A 20,176-nucleotide genomic window follows, 5' to 3' on the forward strand; every position below is an offset into this window, starting at 1 on the left:
TCGCCCTACGACGACGCGGCATGCCTGGTGTGCGAGACTCGGGAGCGACTGTGGGATGCGGCTCGGCGGTACAGCGAGCGGCTCGCGGTTGGAAGGGTTGAAAATTTAAATCCCGATTGTCGGGGCTGACTCAGCCGGCCAAAATCGCCTCATGGGTTCGATAGGCTGACACGTTGTGAGGAAGTCGAAAGTGGTTGTCCTATGGATAGACTCACCCTCGCTATAGAAAGGTGGATTTCCCACGACTAGCACAGAGCTGTTAACGAGAGATAGGTGAGCACCACCCTGGCTGCTCGCGTGCGCAGATCACTTTGACGTTTGCGAATGTGGGGCTTGGCGCATGTGCCATTACAGGCAGCGCCACTGCATTACCCTGCCTCTTACGAGTTCACTGTACGTGTAATTCTCATGATGCAGTGCCTGGAACACTCTGTTCTGCAACCAGAACACTCCACTCACAGATTAAATTAGTTAATAGGAAAACAAATGCGCTGTGTGGGCATGTGATTGTGCGGGCTGGCTGGCCAATGCGCAAGCAACGTCTCTCTCGCAAGGTGGCTCTTTGCCGTGGAGCCGCGCCTGGCACGATGCAGCGTCTTGCGAGGTGAGGGCGCGTTTTCGTTGAATGCGTGTCATGCCTCCCGAGCGATGTGAGCGCTGTCCGTCAATGCGACATTAATATCGCCGAATGTTCATGCCCTCGCGCGTGTGCGATTCATCAACTTTCGATCCGGCTTACCTGCACGCAAGTGACCGACGATGTCGGCAAGGCTGCCCTTTTTGACCTTCGTGATGAACGCGCACAGTTTCCCAGACTCGGTCATTTTCCCGCCGACCACCTGGCAGCAGACAACGTCGCAAAAAAACTCTCTATTAGCTGAACAAGGGCCAGCGAGTCATCGAGCAGCTATCGGGGTAAGCTGCACCACGACCCGCGGGGCTGAGGGGGCATAGCGGCGGGACTGGAACAGCGCGGCGAACTGTGACGGGCCTGGTGCTCGGTAGGGGAACAGCTGAGCCACCAGCTGAGGACTCAGCCTGACCTCTAAATGTTCAGAGTCAACTCCTTTGATATGCAATGGTTGGGAGGGGCTGGACAATATTCTAAACTTAGTAGAATTAAGCGAGGGGCATCGCAGCCTTTGCTCATATACACAGGGCTTGAGAGCTACAGCAGAATGCCCGACAAACGCAGATCATCTCGTTACTCATTCTGCCCCTGAGTTTTTGTATGCCCCCCTATTTAATCAAGGTCATGCAATAATGCTGGATGGACCCATTTAATTCCTTGCGCCAGGGCCCATGCCAAGCACAAAAAGCCACTGCCAGTAGCATAAAAAAAAAGCCATTCGTTATTTTCAATATAATATCTTCACACACTTGGGAACATTTAGAATCACCCCAACACAAAATGTCTGTTATGTATTTTACTCTACGTAATTGAGTTATGTAAAGGTCTCCCGAAGCTACCACCACCTTTGGGGAAGCCTTCATTCAGCAGTGGATTGACCATGGCTGATGATGATGAATTGAGTTACAATACTCTCCTGGTGAACTTAGGGGGCCGTCCAAATGCAAATAAAATTATTGGTGAAAGCTCACTTTGCCAGTGCAAAGGAAGAGCACTCAGGCACGGTTCGTCGAGGCATTCATGTTCAACAATAATAACGATAGCGGAATTCTCAGACGGGCCCTGTATTGTTTGTCCAGTTCCATTCCTGAACATTTGACCTGGGGGAGAAAACCAAAATACCCGGATAAAAACCCACACATTCAATACAGTAACACTCAAAACGCCACACAGACAGATTCAAGAATGCATTTTTGTACTGTCATCACTTGGCCATAGCGCTGTCACCGGAGGTACAAAAATTGACATATCGTGGGCAGAAGAACATCTCACGGTACCGTTGGAGGAGAGAACTCCGCGTCTTGAGAGGTGAGTGATTGCACAACCAACAAGACCTGGGACTGTTGACGTCCCTGGAAGACCGACGGATTTCAGTGGGCAGCTTCCTCGACAAGAGGACGATCCTCGTAAACTAGGGCACATGGCGGACACCGCCTAGCCGCCTCGCAAGCCAAGCCGACGGCGTCTCGTGGTTCGGTCTCGTGGGAGCGTCCCTGTGTTTGTGCAATGCGGAGGGCACGAGGGGGAGTGGAGGTTTACTGCAGGCTCAGGGAACAGTATCGCCACTCCCTGCACTTGCCTGTGCTGGTGCTCTACCTTTTTTGCCAGATGGTCTAGAGAGAGACGCACTCAGCAACCTGCTCCCATCTAATCAGCTTTAATTAGATATCGATCTCATGCTAAGCCTCCTGATACACTGTGGAAACCCACGAGCCAGGCAAAGCTCCCCAGTGGGGAAGGAGGGGGGGGGGGGTTAAATTAAAATGACAAATCGCCATTGTTCCTGCACGGTATTTTGGTAGGGAATCTGTACGCACGGCCCATAACCTCCGGCAGACGAGAGGCTGCGTTCATTACGCATGTATTACATTTATATGTCAAGGTGGAACAACAAGTGAAAGGTGCAGCCCTGCAACTGCTTGCTGACGCCACTGCTGCCGGAAGGGCCTGCACTACAGAGAGCTCCAGACGGAACCCCTCCACGAGGGAGGGGAATTCATCCGACTTCACCACGATGGCCAAGGCGTCTTGGGAGATGTGGGAGGACCTAAAGTTACCCCACCACATGCATTTTGCCAATCGAATAACATTTATACTGCTGGGTGGACAGAAGCGCGGGGGGCGGGTTTGAGAAACTTCATTCATGTATCCGATTGAGTATAGACTGAAGTTTACCTTTTATAACAAACTAGCTTTACTACCCGGCTTCACCCGGGACTTGGATTCACCACGCCCGGCCGCCTTTGTCCCCCCAGTGGCGATGTTCACACACACCAGTTACTCGTTTGAGGCTGAGTCGACCTAGGGGAGGCCCAGGACCAGTTCAAATAATCGTCACCGCTGGTGGCTGTGAGCGGGAATCGAGCTCGGGTCGCCGGGTTCGTAGCGCAGCGTAGCGCTAACCACTACGCGACAATGCGTGACGCTTCCACATGCGCGGGTCACGTGACAGATGTGACGTCACAGCTCAATTGCCGTGCAAAAAAATATGCATTATTGAGCCCCCCCCCCCAAAAAAAACCACAAAAGTGTATTTTGATCATTTTTGCACGGCGTACAGTCTGGAAAATAAGCACATGGCAAATTTCAAGTTTGTTGCATGTCGGGAAGTACGCTAAACATTTTGAACAAACACACATAATCACAAATTTCCCTTTTATATATATAGATGTCTATAAACATATTGAACTTAAATAATAATATTTAATACAATAATAATTCACAGACTTTTGTCAATCCACTCCTGGGTGAGGCCTCCCCACGGCGTGCCGGCCATTGAGGTTTTGTGACCATACTTCACCACCCTGGTCAGTGCGCGGGTTGGGGAAGGGCTGGGAACAGAACCCAGGTCGCCGAGTTTCATAGTGCAGCGCGCTGATCACCGCACGCACCACTGCTCCTCCAATATGGAACCGGATCACATTTAAACCGAGATCAAAGCGTTTTGTTGGGTTTTGAGTGTTTTGCGGTTCAACATTTGGATGGATTCTGACTGATAATAAAGATTTCTCTCTCTACAATGTTCTGGATGACCAATATGTGCACATCCATCTGTTTTACCCGGGGCTAATCGCGTCGCTATATTTTTGGCTGCCTGTACTTTTTAAGAGAGCTGCCGAATGCAGATTGACCGCGATAATCCTGCAGTCCGTTGCTTTGATGATTCCTCCACTCTGCACAGCCCCATGAGTCAACGGGTTGTTCGGCAACACCTGGGGTGTCAAACGCTACCAGTGTCCACCATGAGCATTGTCCACCACGGGACCAAGTCCAGCATGGGCACTGTCCACCATGGCTCAGTGCAGAAGGCGAGCAGAGATACCATCTGTTTTATAGACACACTTTCATATGCGTTTTCATATAACCCAGATGTTTCACATCACATTCGTCTTTTTCCCAAAACAATATCCTCTATGAAACATACTCCAGCCCCCCTCATGAATAAAACCATTCGAGATAATACGTAAAAAAAGCAACCACAACGATCCCGCTATCACATATTTGTAATCCAGCCAAAAAAAATCATCGTGAGCATCTGCCACTCTGGGGGGGTAACGATAAGTATTTTTGGGGAGGGGGGGGGGTCAACGGCTCAAAGGCCGACAGCAGCTTGTGTCTCGTGAGAAGGCGCGTGTCCCCCGTGTCCATCAGCTTGGTCACACTGCGACTGGGAAGTCGTGACGTAGCTTTCTCCTGTCCACGTCTAAGACGTAACAGCGAGGACGGTAAACTCCTCGAGGGCATCGTTCTGACTTTACGGTGGAAAGCAAAACCCACGAGCAAACTCGACTGCGTGCAGGACGCGGGTGCGAGCATTTTTCTAAAACTTACGGCTGAGTGCCGCCCAGCTGTTACAAGTAAAGTTTGGCACAAAAGGCGTCACACCGGACATACAAAGTGTTGCCAACTTAGCGATGATGTCGCGAGGTCTGGTGACTACCTCGCGACAAAAATGTACTTTCTGGGATGAAGACATGATGCAGATTTAGGACTAAGTTCAGATGCGTACTGAGGATCCTGTATCCTGATAAAATGTCCGGGGATATCTAGATACTTTTTTAAGGTTCGCTGGCGACTTTCGCCTTCGAGGAGTTGGCACACACTTATAGATAGAGGACCTCCGAGTTTGGGAAATTGTTGGCATCAGCTCATCACGTGGCTGCCTTCCTGCTTGTCTGTGGTTCCTCGTGCCTCTGTGCATTTAACAATTTGAAATTATTATATATAGTCAAGTCAAGCTTAAGGATCTACAGAAACACAAATGCTGCATTATTGCAGTGCTCAGTAGGTATTGCCACCACTCTTCCGCTCAAAGTGCGACCGTTTGCTTACCTTGAGTCCCAGCAAAGCTCCCGAATCCTTGGGCATCGCGCTCCCGGTGAGCGCTTTGTTGAGAACGATCTTGCCAATTAGACGGTCGCCTTCATTGGACGGCTGCCAGGTCACTGGTTGCTAAAATTAAACCGAGAAGAAACATTCAGGCAAACCCGCTCTTAACGAGTTGCGCACATCGATTGCTTTTTGGTTGATGTAAACGCTCGTTATGCTTAAATGCACGCGGCAAAGAGCAGTCCAGACGTTCGAAGACATACGCCTTCTCTGTGTTTGTGTGTGGAGGGGACAGAGCGATTAAAGGAAGGTGCTACAATTACCATAAGTCTGGTCTGAATCCTGTTCACGCACTTAAGTGGCAATTAGTATATGTATCTGATGTAGGCCAATGCTATGTCAATCCTACATGACATGGGTAGCGAGTAAAAGGCAAAGGTGCAGCCCTGCAATGTTCTCACTCGCACCACTGCTGGTGGAAGGGCCTCCACCAGGAGGGTATTTTGGACAATTCTTTCACACTGGTCAGACGCGTGAGAGTATCCACAGGTCACTCCACCACACGACATCCCGATGTCGTTAACCTATTAATACCGCTGGATGGACAGAGGCAAGGAATATGAAGAAACTTGCCCATTTGTCAACTGCCATGCCAGGCGATGGAATATAACGAGTGACCTGTGAATCACAAGTCCGGTGTGCTAACCATTACACCACCAGCAGCTATTTTGAGCGGCCCCATAATGTGTCAGCACTTGCCCCATGGCATAAAGGAAGATTCTTTAGCTTTAAGTGTGTGGGTGACAGAGGGTAAGAGTACACCAATACTCAACATAGCTAGCTGTTAAGATTAAAAAAGAAAACAGTTTCACGACAAAACAATGTTGAGATTTTGTAAGGCTCCGGCTTTTCTCGTCAGAATTAATTGGAAAAGCTCAGCTGGGAATTCTCGCCCAGTCTGCAAAGAACCGGCAGTAAATGCTCAACGTGTCAATAAAACAAAATGTGCACTGAATTTTCCCACCTGAATTGGGAATTTGTCAGGGCAAGCAAATTTGGTCTCCGCTAGATTTGAAAACAAAAGGCTGCAAGCGCCGCATGCGGGGTGTGTAAATGTTACTGCTGAGCCATCGCTCTGGATGTTACGCTTCAGGATGCAACCCCCGGAAATAAACACAGTGACAAGTAATCACTTAACGTATCTTTCAAAAGGGACACTGCAGCCCATCAAATCCATCAGATGTCTGATAAAGGTTTATGCATTTCTATATGAACGCTATGAGACACCATTTCTTAAATCGCCATTTACAAAAAAGAATACTGAACATTATACTGTACATATTTGCAAATGACGGCAGTGTGTGCTGTAAGGGTGAGAGCCGTCACATTGCAGGATAAACAGAATACACCGCTGTTAGTCGATACGTAGGTCACGTGGTAAAGTGTGGGTACTACCACCTCGTCCCATGATGTCAGGACAGCGTGGAAGAGGAGGCAAAAATATACTCTCGAGGTGTTACTTGGAAGGGCTTCTCTGCCAGCAGTGGCGCATGGAAGCAGTTGCAGGGCTGCGCCTTCACCACCCGATACAATTACACTTGCGATGTACAGGGACACCGCAACACGCGGGGAAAGAGGTGCGACGTTTTCCGCGTTATCTAATTGGTCGAGGAACCGAGCCGTTAATCACGAGGGCGTTCGGCGGCTTCACCGGATAGGCCACCTCTAGTGATGGTGGCACTAGAGCGGTGTGTGTGCGATGTGGAGAGACTGGTGCTGAGCTCACCGCCGGAGTAGAGGACCCATCGTTGTGCCAGGAGGAGTGCTCAAGCCAGTAGTAATCCAGGTTGCCTAAGAGCAAAACAGTAGCACAGACACATACAGAACGATAAATACACGTACACTCACAAGAGGACAAGCCATTCAAAAGGACGTGTTCAGCCCAATCATGCTTACAGTCTAAGTTTGAACGATACGTGCAAGAAATGTGACTTATCTCTGATAATATAACGGTTTGGGTAGTCCATGGGATCAGAACAAACATCTCATCACCTGAGATAACAACACTTGCATTGTACCAACATCTTTACATCGCCAATAAAAATAACCTTACTTAAGAAGTGTGTTAGCACATGATCCGCTTGCATTCGCCATAGAGACAACGTGATAGCTCTAAACAGTCGCCACCTCGCGTGGTATCGAATGATGCTCGGGCACACGGACTCTGGACGACGTGAGGGATTAGTAATTAGATTTTTAATTATTTAGATTATTCATTATTTTACTTTTCCTGTTACCAAAAATAACATTAGTAAATCGGGAGCAGGATTCAGGCAAACTGTAATTTGTGCATTAATGCAATACTTATAAGTAACACAAATTAAACATTATTTTGTCAATATTTAAATTGATGAGCCATAACCACACCGGACTGCTTACATTATCCTCTATTTACCGTCCGGCTCGTTTCGCGCGCCTTGCCTCTCGCGAAATAACTCCGGACGCTCACAAAAGTGTGTCCTGGCTGCATGGCCAGTGGTTTTAAGAGCGGTTTGTAATATTTCCATTACGGAGACGGTCGCTCCCATTATGTAAGCGGCAGTCATGCCCGGCGTACAACTGCCTCGGTGTGCCGGGTCCCTTTAGAAAGAAGTCATTTGGATGGTTATTCAAGGTAGCATTAAGAACTAGGCTGTGTCCCTCAAGAATAAAGAGCAACATGAAAGATCTCTCATTCCCTTTTAAACTCTGCTGTCTCTCCGAGCCTCCCGCTAGCTCACGATCGTGGAGAAGCAAAACCTGCGCTGGATTGTGCGCAACATAAAATACCGCAATTCCAAATCAAACATCAAGGCGAGTATGGATTGTAAATTCCCACCGATTATCATTGGAAGATTGTTCATCCATTACTCACCTCGCACACATATTACGCGTATTGACCACGCGGAGGCAATTATCTGCAGTATGCGGTGTAATCAATGGATATGTGAAATTATTCAGCACCAACACTTATTCAGAACCTGGAGTGCCTTTGCATTTATGAGTTATGACTTTTCGATGTTAATTCCACAAGCCAAATTCTTTCCTTCCTGGTTAAGCGCTCCGACGTGTTAACAGCCGATAAACGGAGCTTGCTTGCTCCAGTTGGGCATCGATGCGCTGTGCAGAAGGCCACTGTCAAAAACGTCCCCTATTAAATATTTGTTTTCATTCCTTTTGAGGCAAGTGTCATTGAGGAATGAGATTTTGTGCTGAGTGCTTATGCACAGCTGCCAACGGCAGTGTCGTACAACACAGTTGTTTTATTTTACTCGGTAGCATCATAGTGCATTATCACCATCATCATTGACCGTGATAAATCCACTGCTGGATGATGGCCTCCCCAAGCCGTTGCCATCCCTCACGATCCTGTGAAGCAACAATCCACCGTCTATCTGCTACCAGTGAGGACGCGATTGGAACGCGTGATAAATGGGTACACCACAAACCTATTGTCGGTGCAGTGGATGGAATAGAAATGCACCATCACGTGAACTATGACCTCAGCCCTTACAAATTGATTGGCTTGTTATTGTTCATTATACTTCGTAGACTACTACACTATGTTTGAGTGTATAGCTGTGCTGTACAATTAATCGTAATTTACTGTACTTTGTCAATCCACTGCGAGATTGTCAGTCTTGGGGGTTGTTTGACCAAACTTCTCTGAGCTGGTGAGGTGCGGGTTGGTCAAGGCACGGGGAGACCAGACCCGGTTCAAATGTCACTCGCCACTGATGTTCGCTGTAGCCAGGAATCAAACTCACATTGTTGGTTTCGCAGTGCCCAACTTCACCCCTGTTTCTTCTAGAGCTGTACTGCACCTAATACTTCATAGCGAGCGTGGTGTTAGAACTAGATTTTAAAAAATATTGACTATCCATTTTCACCACTGACAATTGTTTTTAGTATTAATACATACAGTTGTTAATATGAATATTGATATGTTGTTCATTCGTCCTATGTATGATGTTCAGTGAATTATTGCCCACCTCGGTTGAACTGCTGGTTTGTTAATAGGCAAATGAACAATCATTTATCAGAACAGAGGGCATAATAGTGTGTTGATGAAGTAGATGCCTTCATGAACTGGAGAAACGGTGGTTTAAAAGGATGGCTATGGAATATTCCAATCTAGAAACATTTTAAACCCTTTTAATGTAATTTACATTACTTTCATAGCATGTGTTATCGTGCTTATAATGCAAATATCTGATAAAAATAAACCTCAATAAATGGCCGGTATATTCTTATATCCGATAAACAGTGCATGATTCTGATCATACATTGGAGCTGATTAAGTGGTTATCGTAACACTGTAGTTGTAAGCCAAATTGTTTACTGGACAAATTATAGCATTAGGTAAACATTCTGTGAACATATTTATTGCAGGAGAGATGTGGCTTTTTATGTAACACATTATTGCTTCTGCACTTGCCAAGAAAAATACAAATTGGTTAAAATCACACAAGGAATCTAAAGCCCTTTGTCAATGCACTGCTGGATGACAGCCTTCCCAAGCCGCCGCCACCTCTCGCGATCCCACGCTCAAACAATCCACCCGGCACCTGAACTGGTTTCATCACTCCATGTCCACGGTGGCCGTCCTCTCGGATGCATTCCGTTCATCGGCTGCCACTCCGTTATTATTCTTGACCACACTGGTAGCAAGATATCCTGCCCAAGCCCACTCACTTTTCTTATCGATTCGAATTATGTCATTAACCTGAATATATTCTCACACATTCACTCACACGTTCACGTAACCATGCATGCGTAGACACACAGCAGTGAATGATGCGAAGTAGCCTCCAAGTTTCATTGCCAATGCGCAGCATCATTTTTAATTGGGGGGGGGGGAAAACGTAATTTCGCGGGATGAGAGATTATCAAAGTAATCATCCATTAGGAGGGGAATGGGAGCTCGCGCTCCACTTTCGCTGGTGATGGGAAAAATATGGCAGCAATATTTGTGAGTGCGTGGTGTCACCGGGCACGTGGAGTCGAATGAGTTCCCCGAATCCGTGCCACTCTGGGAGGGGCTGGCTCAATGGCTCCACGTGTGGAATGATCGCTTATAGTAAACATGCCACCAAGCCCCCGAGCTGCCCAAATACAGAAGTGTTCTGCAAACCGTAATGGACGGAGTCCCACACAAAAACATCCTGCAGATGTCTACGGGGAATAAAGAGCCAGCTCATGGGTTTGCTTGAGAAATAGAAAAAGAGTTTTGGTTCCCTTTGGACTAAACAATAACACCTACTTCGCTTAGAACAGCCATGCAGTCCTGAACAAGGTGTGTACAACTATTTGTAATCGTTCTTCTAAAACCAAGCACAGGTTTCGCATTCAACATATTAATGGTAAAGAAGGTAAAGGTGTAGCCCTGGAGTTGCTTGCTGTTGGAAAGCAATTGCAGGGCTGCACCACTGCTGGCGAAGGGCCACCACTAGAAATAGCTCCAGAGAGCCACTCCAGATGGTGTTCGGCCTACTCTTCCACACTGACCACACATCTCGGAAGAGGTGGGAGTACCCCCACGTTATCCTGCCGCCACACGTGACCTGCTGGTCGACTGTGGGGCTCCCATTTGGCCTGCTGGCGGATTTAACAAACCTTCCCATCGTCTCGTTCAACGTATTGTGCATGATTCCACACTACACCATGCACTCCCACTCCCATACATCGCATTGCTCGTGATGGCATCGATTTCCATCCCTGTTTTAATTCCTGAGCCCCGTAGCTACAAGCTTTAATCAAATACACTGCATTTCACAATCTCCCACGTATGTACACATTCACCAACAGCCTCGGCCTATCGCGTTCTCCCCTCATGCTCCCATCCCTTGGGTGTTCATCCTTCCCACGTGCAAAGAGATCGCTTCGTGGGCGACAGATGGCAGTGCACAGAATTGCATTGTACTGTACCTCTATGCATCCACATCTACGCTCCCTGACTATGCCAAACTACACTGGCCAGCGTGGTGAAGTACGGTCTCATAGCCCCCAACCCCACTTCGATTCTCACGTTGTTTTGAGGCCCTCAACCAGCAGCAGACTGACGAACGAGCTGTCTGTTTTAAGATACTTCTTCCAGATGGTAAGTCTTACCATTTGAGCATTCAGGACGATATCTTTCTGGCAATCCAGCAGTGGATTTACAAAAGGGTACAGATAAAATAACCCTTTAAAATTAATTAGGCCCAACATTGAAATGCAGGACCCTACGAGACAAGAGTGGTAAGGCTCAGCGAGGCTCTCCTGGATACATAAATAATATCCTTGTTATTATACGGCAGCATAAGAATAATGTCGAATTCAGAAAGAACAGCAAGTCTCTCAGACTACAGTGACCTCAAACACTTTTTTCTCTCTCATATGTAACATGAAACGTGGGTTATTTTGAGTCGGATTGAATTGTCATATTTCTGGATTGTTGAACCACGTTCAAATCAATTCAGAGGTTTTGATATCGGGTGTGCCGTGGAATGTGATCTTGCAGTGTGGTCCCGCAAAACATTTGCAGACATTTGAACACGGGTAACTCTGTTACTACACGAGTCATGCTGCATCGATACCCAAGAGACCTTTAGCAACATGAATGTAATGCTGTAGGGCAGTTCCACAAATCACTCAAAACCTCGACGTCAAAATTTCAAAAGAACCCCAATGATACACGTGGCGTGTCATTTAGAAGGTAATTATCTCCAGTTGAAGAAAAATACGGCTTTGTTATGAATGAAAACAAATCATCGCCATCCCATCATGGATGGAGGAGACAATCGGTCCGAGTACATCCGACACCACCGTGACACTATGAGAATGTATCTGCTATCAATAAATGTGGACAGATGATTTCCAGCTGAATTACAGAATTCCTAATTGGTTGACGAACTAAGCCGACGCAAAAATCCGCTTCACAATTACACGCGCGATTTGCCACTTGTTTAAGCCTGAAATGTACATCTGAAACCGTGACACTGGCCCCTATCGCTTTTGCAGCTGCATTGTTGACGAAGCCCTCTGTACAGTATATAGTTGAAATGGTGGCTAGAAAAGCCTCTATTTTTTTCTCGTTATATTTACATATTGAAAAATGTAGCTCAAATTATTACAACCAATAAGGGTCCTGACCAACGTTATGAATGTAATGACGTGCTAAGAAGTAGAGCTGGGATGTTGGTTTATGTTTTTGATTACCGTAATATTTTAGTCCGATTTTGTTGCATTGGCAGTGGGGCACAAGCACACATAACCAACACTCAACACGTCCATCAATAACTCTGCCATAAAAAGGAAAATGCATGTAATAGGTGCCGTTCGGGGAAATGGGCGTGATGCTATAAAGAAGGGCCATTTCCTGAAACGTCACCTATTATAGATATTTATTTGATGCATGTGTTGAGATCTCCTAAGAGTTCAGCCTCATCTGTTTCACTTTGCATGTCAAACAGCACTCGCGTGTCACGTGGCATTTTTAGCTGCAATTGATTTCCAGACACCTCAATCAGGCACAGACACCTAACAAGACAGCGTGGGCAGTGGGCGACTAGTCGCTGAGGCATCTCTCATTAACCATTTGGTACAAATCGACGCCTCGATTCGCAGAGATGCCTTCGCCGCAAACGTCTCAAGAGCTGAATGACAGAGAGCAACGTCCACGGCAGCTGTTTGCAAGCGAGCGCTTGCTCGCCAGTGCGACTCCTATGGCAGACGTTTCTCCTTAGCGCCTGTACGGCTGCGTTAGACTGGTGCACGACATGCCGCCGTACGTGCGCGCGTTTGCTTCACAGACACGCCATTGAGAATCTTATTGAGAATCGCAAGAGGCAAGGGGGGGGGGGGGGGGGGCTGTACTGACCGCAGCAGTCGGGAGACGGTGGACATGGCAGCGGCTGGCGGTGGAATACGGCTGCTGTAAGCAAATACCGACCGGGAAAAAAACACAGCGCGCACACAGATTGGATCACATCGCATCCTCCCAACAGCCGCATGCACACCCTGCACACTGGGGTTTTGTTTTTCTTCTAAATCCCGGCATGCATCAAAGCGCGACATAAATAACGAGGTGCATCAAACAACAACGACGACGCCAACAACACATGGGCGAAGCGCACGCCGTGAATGTTAACAAACGACATCCTCAGCAGTCCCTACAAATGGCAGGCTAAAAATACACGGCAAGACGTATCCAGCATTTAAAACGGTTACTCAATCGTGCATTTATCCGAGCAGTCTATTCGGCAAATTATATAACACGGTGTACTAAATAGGTGTATAAACACTCGTCAATATTATGACTACACTATATACGCAAATATAAATGTAACAGCTATTCTGAATCCGACAGTTTAAAAATGAAAATATTTAAAATCCGTCGATGTCGATACCACAGCACATTTCAGCACCAGGCGCTGTCCACACACACACCCAGGCTCGCCCCGTTCCACTGTACCTGAGTGTAACGTGTCTATGATCAGCTGTATAAAGCCGGAAAACATCGCTTGCGGTCGGACGCACAGGCGGGCGGGTTTCGTCGCATCAGAGGAAAATTCCACGGGAAATGAAATGTGAGAATGAGAGCAGCAGCGGCGAGCGGTGGCGGCGACGGAGGATCTGGGCAGCAGCAGCAGCAGCAGCTGCAGCAGCAGCAGCAGCAGGGTTTTCGCGCGTCCTCGCCGATGATGCAGCTAACATCGTTCCCTCTCGGAGACTGCGAAGCGAATGGCCGCGAGAACCGATGATGCTGAGGTCAGCACGCCGCAGTCCGGGGAGCATTTCACAAGGCCTGCCATGGAGCTGACAGTACCTACGTGCGCGCGCGCGCGCTTTGTACGTAGGCGCAACCCTGCGGTGTCAATAACTGGCGGACCCGCGCACGAAGAAGGGGGAAAAAAAGACGCTTAAAATTCAATACCCTAGTGTAAAAAAAAAAAATCAAATCGGCTCCGTCGCCGGCTGTACGCGTGCCCTCCACCCCCACTGCCCCCCCGCCCCCAACACGGCCAGGGTAGGACGTGAATTCTCGTAGTCAGTACTGCCGCTCCTCGTTACAATGAGCACGGCTGTGCCATTCAATCAGCACATTAATTATTCATGATCCTCCCGGTTTTTTTTTTTCTCTGAGCCTTTTAACGGCTGCCGCAGCTATGGTCTTCAGGCACAGGCTCTCTGTGATTTTTTCATATTTAATTATTTTTGTTATATTTTTAAGGCTGCTCCTTCACTCCCTCCACCACCCCCACCACCATCCCCTCCTCTTCCTTCTCCACCATCACCTCCCTCTCCCTCCTGCTCCTCCACCATCCCATCCTTTCCACGCTCAGTCACGCAGGCGATGATAAAGCTGGCGTGCAATTGACTTGGGAAGGGACCATTAGCGGCAGAGAGGGACTGTGATGTAGCGACAATGCGGGCTGGATTATTCATCTTTGGAATCGCGAGCGAAATTTTGAGACCAATTAATTACTCCGTGCTCGTGAACGGGGGCGCCTTGCCTACGGTCGCCCGTATTTCATCTCAGCGGCGATTTGTGTCACAGCTGCCGCATTGGAAAAAATGCCCCCCCCCCCGTCCCTAGTTGTGTTGTTACCGCGTGCGCCTCCTTAACGCGGCAGTGTCAGTCCACCGTTGAATGGGGCAGCGTGCACGCGAATTTGACGCGCCATAAAAATTATACGGCAGAAATCTAATTAGCGGAACGTTTTGAATCGGCGCGTAAATCTAGCGGCGCACTTATTAATTTCCAACCTCTGCAATGTGCATAACGTTTGTATAATTGTCCCCTGCTACGGCAGTCTCGTGGAGAATTAAATGTATGGTAACTTTGTGTAAGAAACTCCGGCTACTCATGAAAACATAGAGGAGCATTTGCATCAACTCCTCCGCCGCGAAAACCTTTTCTTTTGAGAGAACACCGCTCTCAACATGAGCCCGGGTCGCCGTTCCTGTAACGGTGATTGGCAAGGTGCTCCATAAATTCCTTCCGTGTCCCGTCATGCGGAAAATGTTGATGCTTCCAAAAGCTGACCGCACACGCAATTTCAAAAGAACATTTCTTTAATGCCCACTGCTAGCTGCTTACGCCGAGCTTAAGTGCCGAGACAATCATAAACAAATGAGTCACCTGGACCAGCATACGATTTCAGTACACGTCGGTTTTGATTTTGATTGGAGGTCACAAACAAGGTTTGAGTCGGGGGGTTTAATTAAGTATTAAGACATGATAAAGAGCCAATGCACAGCACTTCCATATAAAATAATAAGCAAATGCATCAAACAGCTCATTTCCGGATTTGTGCTAAAATGATGGGCTCTATCCCCGGGAAATAACGAGTTTTATTTTGCAGTGGAAAGGAATGGCTCTGGGCTTTGGAAGTGGCTAATTTACGCTTCTGCATCACTCCGCTGCAGCGAGACAAATGTGCCTGTCCGGTGCTTATACATCGGGCTTGATGTAAGGCCGACTGTCAATCACCCTCTTAACTTTACAATACCCTTCATATGGGTAAGGTCAAGAGTGCCGTGGAATGGTGGGGGTCCAGTGGGGTGGGGGCCCTGGGGACATGGGGGAGAGGCCGGTGATACGTGGTCAGGCTAATATCATTTTAAGTGGACCGGTTCTGTTTTCCGCTTGCAGTGTGTTAACAAAGTGTTTCGCCATCAATATCAGCAGCAGCGGAAAGCAGCATCAGCCATGGTCAATCCACTGTTAGATGAACGCCTTCCAAAGTGTTTCCCCCTCTCTCGCGATCCTGCAATTTAGTAATCTGCCTAGCACCTGCACACGAAGCTGATTTAATCGCTCCATCTCCTCGTACGGCGTATTTCTCGGAAGCATCCCTTCCCTTATAATTAGTTACGTGTTATTAAATGTATTACTGTGGCTGAAAATGTAAAAACAAATATAGAGTATATCATCATTATAACACTGCAGAAAACAAACCCCAAGTGTAATGGTTCACGTTGATAGACTGCATGCAAGATCAAGAATAGCAAATGCACACAAGCAGCCAGGTAAAAATAAACTTCATATACAGAGAGTAAAACAAAAACATAGCAAATCATACATTGACTGTAAATGGTACACACAACATCGTTTCCAAAGCTATGCATTTGTAAAAATTACAATAATGCAGTGGCTCCATTAAAATGTGCAGAATGGGTAATTTATCATCACGCCTCTACATATTGACTGGAAAATGCTACATTGAGAAACATTATTGAGCTGGAGGATGCCGTATTGAGTGAAAAATCCCATTTTATTTGTGTGGACATCGCTTTTGTATGGTGGAATTTAGTCTTAAAATAGCATCAGCAAAAAACTTTAAAATCCATCAATATTCACAATGCCCCTTGCAGCTTAGCACAAGTCATTATCACACGTTAATAAATGTCTATGTAAACTAAGACTGCTTGATAAACAAATACAGGACAAAGATCCCCCGTGTAGCCTTAACCGAATGTTGGAGCAAGTTCTGTTAGCAAGCAGCACCTATGAAGGCCAGCATGGCACGTGAGGGGGTGGGTGGCCAGAAACCGCGCCCGGCCGCCTTTGTCTCCCCAGCGTTGATATTTACACACTGCACCCGGTACTCATTTGAGGCTGAGTTGACCTAGGGGAGTGCATCGCCCTAACCGCTGCACTCACGCTCCTTGACACACACACACACACACGTGCGTGCAATACAATCACACAACGCAGACGCCTTTCACACAGTGTAAAACTACACAGTGACACGTCAATAAGGGGGACGTGTGCCACGGTGTAATGGCGAGCACACTGCCTGTCGGATTCCCCGGGACGGCAGTGGAAACAATACACAAGATTGTCACCCCCCCCCCCCCCAATTCCACCATCGCCTCTGGGCATGTGTGCACCACGGTTAGTCGGTGGGCAGGTCGTGTGTGGGTACTACCAACTATGCCAACACGTGAGGCCAGCGTGGGTGAATTCTCTCGAGGGGGGCTCTCTGTAGATCCCTCTGGGGGGGGGGGGGGCTTCGGTCAGCTGTGGAGTGGGCAGGGTTGGCGACGCACGGTGCGAAAGAAGTTCAACATTCAGACAGTGGAGTGGACAAGCAACCGCACCCCGAGCTGTTTACCACCTCGATAAATCTGTTTTCCGGCTCTACTGTAGTCTGCCAGTGACCCAGAGAAATCAAGCCCGGGGTCAACTGACATTACCAAAAACTAGTGCTGGTTCAATCGGTAAATTACGTTGATTATTTTAATATGAAATTTAACTGCTTACTTTGTTGGAAATGAAACCTCACATTTATACTGCACTCTCGTGAAAAATCTCGGAGCACAGAGCCCCCTATTGGCAGCTGTCCCTGTGCGGCACAAAGTGAGCTCGCATGTGGCTATCCATTCGTCTGCCAGTAGAGGGCGGTGATGACAGCGCGTGAGTAACTTGAGGATTCGTTTTTCAATTTCCTGGCAGACCTCGCTTAGCGCTCAAGATGCGTTGTTTCTGGATAAGTGGGCAACTCGTGGAATCGGCGCTAAAAGGAGTCGTTATACCATTGAGTGTATGGGGATGCGTTCCCGACAGCGTTATTTATTTCATATGAGCAATATTTGAGGGCTTCATTGGGGTATCGGCAATATCGCTGATAATACAGATGTAAACGTTATTTTATAATTAATTCATTAATATCTCATTACATCAGAAAGTATTATGTGCTGGACTCGTGAGTGCATTCCATCTTACTCCGCCTACAAGGCAGCGGAGGGACACGAGGTTGGAGGAGTTGCTGCTGCTGCTGCTACATTCCCAGTCTGGGTCATTCTTAGAGAACACCTGTCAGGACCTCCGTGATCGTAGCGATGCCCTCAGTCTGCATTTATGTGTTGATGTTTTTTTTAGGTGGAGGCTGAGACGCTACCCTGGTCTCATGAGTTCTCACCCTGGCTAACATTGAAATAAAATAATTAATAATAAAATCGATGTCATCGCGTCGACGAATCATGCATCGTGGGGGTTGGGCTCTGGTTGGCCGAGAGCGCACGTCGCTCTGATTGGCGGAGCGAATGAAGGGGGCGGAGACGTTTCCTCGTCCAGCGCTGCTGCCCCGTGCCTCTTACTCGTCAGCACTTTATGGATGTTTTTTAATTTCCTTAATTTTGTTCATAATAATGTTCTGCAGGACAAGGAGGGCTACAACAAATCAGTGTTCTACGGAGTCGCGCTACGGAAGGTCTTTAGTTATGGGGGGAATGCAGGACACCCCAGAGGGAACCATGTAAACCAGGGAAGAACACACAAACTCCACACAGCAAGGCACCCGAGTCAGGAATCGAACCCAGGGGTTTCTTGCTGTGAGGCACGAGCGTTGCCACCGCACCACCCTGCTGCCCCTCCGGAAGGCAGGAAACCCCCGACAAGGCACGCCCGACGTTACTCGCTGGATGCTGATGCCATCCCCAAACCATGCCCATCACCTTCAGTCAAGCGGCACGCGTGGAAACAGAGGAGAGAGTTTCATTTTTTCATTCCCAATTATATTCTGGTTATCCCATTCGTCCAGTGATCCAATCAATCATCTGTTGAGTAGTCAATGACTTAAATAATTAGATATCCCAGCTGGAGTAAAAACCCGTCCTATAATGAATGTCGCATACGTCGACGCTGCCATTAGCACCCGCGATGAGAGTTTCCACCGATCGAGGTGCGGACAATTGTCCACACGGCGTAACGGCGGCAGTGGCTACCAATTTGCCGCTGCTGCTGCTGCCTGGCTACACTTTCCCCCGGCCGGAGAGGAAGGGCCATTCTATTTGCCTACCTCTAAGATGACATGAGGCATTTATTTGAGAGATAGCGCCGAGGGGGTGACAACCACGACCGTACCCTTAGCTCCCGTCCGCACAGACAGAATGTGCCAAGCGCGTACATTCACAGCGGTCATTTCTCCCCATTTGTGATTTGGCATCGAGCCATCGTTGGGGGGCCAAGCTGCGTGATTGGCGGTCCCCCAGTGTCAGCCCAACAAATGTCGCCTCGTTTACATGAAACGGGTAAAGTGAAGCCAGATACGAGGATAATTCTTGGCGACCTTTCGGACACGTCCACGTAGTAGTTTTCACTCTACGCGAGCGGTGCGCGTAAAACACCGCCGACAAAAAAACATGTGTTAAGTAATACTTGGCGACATAAAGGCTTGTACACGTGACGAATTATTTCGTTTGGCTGTGCCGGGTGGTGGAGGGTCTTACGACGCAGATTTGGTCAGATCATTGTGGCCGAACCCAACAATCAACTATGAATGGAAATAATTTAGCTGCCATTAGAACGCAGAATCTCAGTTCAAGATGCAAGTTGCAAACGTTCATGGTTTGTGTGCTTTGTCTTCAGTACCATCTGATGCCGTGCGCTGTACAAAATTAGCCTTTAGCGGGAACATCAAATGCAGTTATATATGGGTGTACACTACCACTTTCTTATTATATGCATCAGGGCGATCGTCAACAAATGCATTTATTACCACTGAACAAAAAATTAGTGACTGTTGTCAGCATGAATCTTTCAAGGAAAAAATATATACATGTCCAAATGAATAAAATATCACTTATTGAAATTCATATATTTTATACACCAGGTATTTGCACTGCTTGTTAGTGAGCAGCGTGGGCTGGCTTGTACGTCAAGGTGGATGTACACATGGCTGGCGTGTAATTTGGTATACAGTATTACATATTTGATGGACTTCCTCCCGTGGCTGTAAACCTGCCGTATATATTTAATATGCATTAAATTATAATTTCCAGCCGAAGTTTGCCAGGACAAAAGGTCTTTCATACGAGTGAAAATGATACATGCGCACAAAAGTTTGTTGACATGGCTATTTGCCTAAATAACCAGTCCTTCGTTTTTAAAACTAAACTATGAAGCAAACCTTGTGTAGTGTTTTTGTATAGAAATGTGTGATTCCACTGCTGGATGAATGCCCCTCCCCGCGTGCCACGTTTGTTGCGGAGGTCATTTAACGAGACTTAACCACACTGGTCAGTGCAGGTTAGTGAAGGGGGCGAGGAGGGAGTCTCAGAAGCGTGTGACCAGGGACGGTGCGGATATCACTCACCACTGATGTTAACCGTGACCGGGAATCACTCACCGCTGATGTTAGCCGTGAATGGGAATCAAATTCACATATTCAGGTTCAAAGTGAAGTG

General features: G+C 47.6%; 1 protein-coding gene across 1 annotated transcript in view; it reads right to left on the reverse strand.

Annotated features, from left to right (window-relative positions):
- LOC144946588 (regulating synaptic membrane exocytosis protein 2-like) overlaps positions 1-20,176 on the reverse strand; it is a 79,624-nt gene that overhangs the window by 38,108 nt on the left and 21,340 nt on the right. The window contains 4 exon segments of the mRNA XM_078875607.1: positions 740-839; positions 4,964-5,083; positions 6,747-6,811; positions 12,861-12,914. Of these exon segments, the coding sequence (XP_078731733.1) occupies positions 740-839; positions 4,964-5,083; positions 6,747-6,811; positions 12,861-12,914 (339 nt within the window).

This window comes from Lampetra fluviatilis, chromosome 2 (assembly GCF_964198595.1).
Source record: "Lampetra fluviatilis chromosome 2, kcLamFluv1.1, whole genome shotgun sequence".
NCBI lineage: Eukaryota > Metazoa > Chordata > Hyperoartia > Petromyzontiformes > Petromyzontidae > Lampetra > Lampetra fluviatilis.